General features: G+C 37.5%; 1 protein-coding gene across 4 annotated transcripts in view; it reads right to left on the reverse strand.

Moving 5' to 3' along the window:
- The window catches only part of nckap1 (NCK-associated protein 1), a 40,969-nt gene extending 35,238 nt beyond the window's left edge, over window positions 1-5,731 (reverse strand). For 2 of the 4 annotated variants that reach the window (XM_064327305.1, XM_064327304.1), the window contains exon 1: window positions 5,395-5,731. In XM_064327305.1, coding sequence (XP_064183375.1) covers window positions 5,395-5,502 — 108 coding nt within the window. In that variant the 5' untranslated portion in view covers window positions 5,503-5,731. The remainder of the gene's footprint in view (window positions 1-5,394) is intronic. The other 2 variants (XM_064327307.1, XM_064327306.1) reach the window with 1 other exon arrangement.
- Between the last annotated feature and the right edge of the window lie 269 nt (window positions 5,732-6,000).

A 6,000-nucleotide genomic window follows, 5' to 3' on the forward strand; every position in this document is an offset into this window, starting at 1 on the left:
TGTACCAAGTTTTCTGTGACAAAAATGAAACCCATCTCAAAATATATTGCAATTCAAAATACCACTATTCCTGTGGAATATGTAACGACTCAATAAATACTTATTGTTCCAATTTTTCATTTTTGTCATGTTTCATTTTTGGGAACCTACAACTCAATGCATGGTGATGGGCTCCTGAAGACTAGAACTTTATATTCCAAATGAAGCTAAATATATGGAGACAACGCAGCGAGTTGACGGTGGCAGTAAACCCTGGACTGGTAACGTTACCTACCAAACTGAATGACAAGCCAGTGCTCAATTTTGAAGCCATCTGAACGTTATGCACTCAGTCGGTCAAGTCGTTAGCAAGGTTGATATTAAACTCTGCGAAAATGTTAATAGCAAAACTAAGTGTAGGTGTACAGTATTTTATTTGGATTCCAGAAAAATACATTTGTTTCCTGCAAAGATTACACAGTTGCAAAAGTAGGTTCAATTTTTGAGGAAATTACTAATTAACAAGCAAGCCAGTGAAACAACAAAGATTACTCTGAGCCCAAAGGGGGATTTTAAACCGTGCCTGTCTCCCGTCTGTTGGTCCCACAGGCAATCATGCTGCCCAGGGAGCGACCAGTGAAGGAGCCGCCCGGCTGTAAATTTGAAAAGTCAAAAACGTGTGCACTTGTATACATCTCCATTTTGCATGTGTATCGAATTGCTGAACTCTCAGTGCTGTATATGAAGTGTTTTTCCACACTTTTTAAAATTGTTTTTCACACTTGCTTGTTTAGGCATGTCGGCAAAAAAATCAACTATAGTTAACTTGTGACATAAAAAGACAAAGCCTCTGTAATAATAACATATTTATTATCTGGCATCACCAGATGTTGAAAAAAAAATAGAAATAATCAGATTAATGCTTCATCCAAGATTAATCTTAATCTGTTGCTTAGATTTCTTTTAACTGAACCTACTGTAAACATTAAATAGCTAGCTACATCAATATCAGTGACTACTGGCTAAGTGCCAAGACCGTGCCTTCGTGATCACTGTGATGGCTGGAGAAGCAAAAAACACAAATACCAGCATGGTTTCTTGCTTAACCCTCACTACACTGACTGCAACGTCTGGGAACATTATATTTTTAATTCATCTTGTTTTGTTTTCAGTAATTATATGTATTATATTTATATACAATTTAACAGGGACAATGCACATTGATCAACACAGTTTTCACATTCATGTAAATGTGCTGAAGTTGGCTTGTTTTCATGTGTAGTACCTGGGCAGGTTAAAACATTAACTAAAAGCTAATGTAACTGTCTACCAACTAGCTAGCTAGATTAATGACATTATATGTTAGCCAAAAATTATACTATAATAACATTAGATTGATTAATGGAGAGTCAAAAAGCAAAAACAAAAAAACAATGATAAATGCTCCTTACCTTCCGCGAAAAAGAAGTTATTAATATTAATATTAATTAATATTTCCTCCACTGTATATCGGTCAACTATGTGTTATTAGTTTAGACCAGAGGTGGGCAATAAGGGCCACGTGCGTTTCTGCTCTTCATGAGAACTTCTGGCCTTAATTACTTAATTTGCCCTAACATTTATGCTATTTTAGATTTTTAGCAACATTTCTTGATAAACGCACAAATGACAACCGAAGACTGTTCTTGTGTCTCTATATGAAATTTTTTGCAGCGATCGAATCTACAAGTGAACCAGTGATTGTGTAGCCTATATAGCCCAATAGCTAATTTAGCCAGGGTAACTGGTGGGAAGAAAAACCTGGATACATACCAGCCCACCAGGAATTGCCCATGCCTGGTTTAAGAGTCATTCTTAAGAAGTATGACATATGAACATATTAATGATACCACATTAGGCATGGTCAAGAGTACCCTTCTGATTCAGTGATTGTTCTCATAACCAAAGTGACCACAACTTTGTAACCGTTTTTCATTCTTGCACACAACTCAGCTCTAAACTTGGTGCAAAACAGAGATTTATTAGAGAAACAAACTGATTTATCCCTGAATCACTCCTTGTCTGACATCTGCTCTTGTTTGACCTGGGAAAGTGTTGTATTTTTTATCCTGATATTCATAACATTTTAAGGGCAAGAGGCACAATGCTTAATGAAGGAGTAGGGAGAACAGGTGAACACATATCACAACTACAAAAAATCTAAGTAGTGTCTTTTAAAATAAAGCTTGAGTCAGTGTTCCAAATCGAGCCAATTAAGACATTTAAGACATCAAATCAAGACATTTGTTTTTGAATCTCTGGCAAGTCTAAAATCATTACATTTCACTCAAGTCTTGAGCTGAGAAAATTTGCAACTCAAATCCAAGTCAGATGACTCATGTTGTAGAATCCTGCTGTAAGGGCATGCATGGAATGCTATTCTCCTGTCTAGTATCAATGGAGTTTTCCATAATTCACTTTTATTAAAATATACCTTATTGAAGCTTTCTGTTAACTATGGAGAATGTGGGTGACTGAATCTATAGCTATTTGCTCTCAGATCTTGTTCCATTTTAATGCTCATCTTTTCACCAGTGATAATCGATGAGCTACAAACAATGAAGGCACAGCAATGAATTTTATTTTAAAAAACCTATATTTAAACTAGCCTGCTGGATTGATTGCTGAACAATCAAGATGATCGTGAAATAGATATCACCTACTGAGACCTGATCCCTCTTACTTGACTTTATCAGATGTAGTACCAGATTACTTTTGTGCATACCAGGTGGGTCTCCAAGTGCCATTTCCAGCTTTGCAGTGTAACAATGTGCTGAGCACTGATTATCAAACCTGACTGCCAATCAAAGAGAGGCATTTATGCAATGCTCCACACCACATATTCTAAGCCCCTGAGGACAGTGGCTGCACAGAGTGTCTTTCAGTAATTTTTCAGTAACACCACTGAAATGTGACACAATGCCTTATAGTAACCTATGTGTATATCTAGGTTATTCCTTTCTCAAATACTTCTAGCAGCTCATCTCAAATTACCATTTGAAATGGCCCAGATCATTTTTAGTTTTTTTCCCCAGACTCAAATATTCTGTTTTATCCTATTAAAAAACAGTGCAATGCACACTGCACAGTGACACTGTTACTGTCAAGAACACAAATAATTAAATGAATGTGACAGTCTTCTATTTTAATTTGCCAAGAGCAAGAAATAAGATTCCTCAGTTGACTGGTACTTCCATTGTTAGGGGTTTACATTTTCCTTTGTAGTGCTCAAATCAATCACATCCACATTTTTGTCACAGAAAACTTGGTACAATATTTATTTACCTATTAACTTCACTCACATTCACAGATCTCCACACATAAAATGTGCAACCAGGACCATGGATGGGTTGTACATTATTATGAAACTATTCAAAATAGAAAGGATTAAAATGCTATACACAACACTAGAAGCCACATAACCCCAGCTTAATTGCACTAAAAATCAACCCAATGGCCATGGAAAAACCAAGACTGGTGAATTGTTTACAATCCTCTGGATGCCTTTTCTCATTCTCTAATTGTGTTCAATTGAGCTAGTTAGCAAGCTTACTGCAGTTGGTTGGCATTAACTTACTAAGTGCATTACACTAGCAACCTATTGAGGTAACTCCATTACAGTGTTTCCCTTTAGCTGTAGTTGGGTTTCCTAATTTTAAGTTGTTCATTCCCAAACTTAAATAGACTAATATTGTTATTGTAAGCTAATACTAGATTATGGGAAGCTACTGTGGAAAATACTATACTATTATGAAAATCGTGAAATTCTAATGCCTATGACAAATCTAAATAGCCTCAGATTCCTGGACAAATGTGTCACATGATCCAGAATGCAATGAGTTCAGAAATCCAGTTAATGTGGAATGTGTCCCCTCTCTTCATATGCAACCACAATTAGTTTCTAAGCATATTAAGAGATTGGTCTCTGTAGTTGGGTTTTACATCAATCACCACAGTTCAGAAAGCTGACAGTCTTCTGCCCCTGTCTAACATTGTGATCGGTTCCACTATTACTCCCACAATACATAGTATTTGTACCAGGCCTTGATAAACAGTGATCTAACAATATGGTGAAGGACAGTGTGTGTACATGTCTGGGTTTTCAAATAAGGTTAACTGGAAACAGCTACTAGCACACTATAGTGGACACATCATAATGACAATGTCTCACAAACTGTTGGAATCAAAGATGAGCTTGTGAAGCATAACAACCCAATAAATGCTGGTAGTTTCGGGAGAACCTGTAGCCAAAAACAGCTACTACCAAATTGTAGTAGGTTAAAGTGGGCCTTCAGTTTAATTTAATTCACCTGGCTTTAGTTTAGTTTGGGCTGCACTTCAGAATAGAATTGAGAAAATTATCGTTTACATTACACAATATGCGCTAAAATGCGTATATTGGATGATTTAGGTGAGCTCCTTTCACCTTGCTAATGGTTTGGAAATGTGTTAAATCTCAGTCCTAGTTCTTTCATGTATCAAAATGCATGCTTAAACTAAACAGTAAGCGGTGAAATTGGAGCAGGGTATCTTGTTTTCCTTCTAGGAGCAACTGTTCCGGGGAAAAATAAATTAATAGCAAAATGTATCCTCAAAACCGATCAACGTCACATTCTTTTCATGTAATGTTGTATCAAATACTAATGTAATTAAAACCGACGAGTCAAAAAATGTGATGCTGGGTAAGCGAATTGCATTTTTATAATGAACATTTTCTGTCCGGTTACACGCATTTAATAATAAAATAGCTAGGATACAACAATCTGTCAATAATTCAAACGACGTGATGTACGAATGTCATTTAAGAGCTCGGTATTGGCTACTTCGTTAGCTATTAGAAACTAGACATGACATAATAAAAACGTTGCCGAATACTAGATTACTAGCTAGGCAGCCTTGGTTAACTGGAAAGGGAGATCTAAGGAAACAAATAAATAGAACATAAAATCGGACTTAACGCAGTCGAACGGGAGCTAGCTAGCTAGCTAACATATCGTTTCAATCAGTATTCCATTCAACGTTGTTTTGATGCATCAATCACACATCAACAAAGCCTTAATTGTTACGCTCATGTTGTGATCAACAGAAGATGCGACCAGTAGGTAAGCTTAAATAAATTAAATTTCAAAGGGATATTCGAGTATACATCCATTAGTATCATTTTCAAAGTAGTAACACCCTGTGAGCGAGCTAGTTAGCTTCATGGCATTTGGGGCCTTGATTGAATTCCTTCTCATTCCTACGCTATGCAGAGTCATGTTTCAAATCCACGGGCAGTCATGGCTTCCACGTTAAAAAACAAAGCATACCCAGCAAGCATTTTCATTTCAGAGCGCATTATGAAATTAAATATTATGCACTCCACTCATACCGTACCTTTTTGATGTTATAGATGCGGGTCAGCATCCCGATTCCCCTGTCATTTAGGATGGTCAGTTTCTCCGCCAGCTTTTGCTGGCTCGGTTGCAGCACCCCTCGCGACATGCTGCCTCTTAGTGTTATACAAATCTATACACGCCGTAAAACTATCCTATGTAGTGTTTTTCACCTCAAATTTATAGCCCGTATGTTTTAGTGTTACAATCTGCCCATATTACGGGTAAACAACGACGCTAAACCCCAACACTCCGCTCTATCGTGTCCCTGTTTTCTCTAGGTGTTGCCCAGACTCTCAGAACGAGGCTGTTTCCTGCAACACCGACGCAGGCCACGTGACACGAATCCCCCCACTAATATATTTCCGCATTGCAATGTAACATGATTTGCAGTTGGATCGGTCGTGAGTTTGCTATAGCTATGTTAAATGAACACGTTTCTTGTCTTTGTGTAGGACAGATTTCTGGAGGACTAAGTTATTTGTGCATGGCCCTTTCTTTCTGGGTGACTGGATAGTGTTTGACCTCCACCCGTAAAACGACCATTCTTTTTCTTTCAGCTGGTTTGTTCAGGCAAACAGCTTAGCTGCCCGGGCGGGCAGGAAGG

Source organism: Anguilla rostrata, chromosome 3 (genome assembly GCF_018555375.3).
Source record: "Anguilla rostrata isolate EN2019 chromosome 3, ASM1855537v3, whole genome shotgun sequence".
Lineage (NCBI taxonomy): Eukaryota > Metazoa > Chordata > Actinopteri > Anguilliformes > Anguillidae > Anguilla > Anguilla rostrata.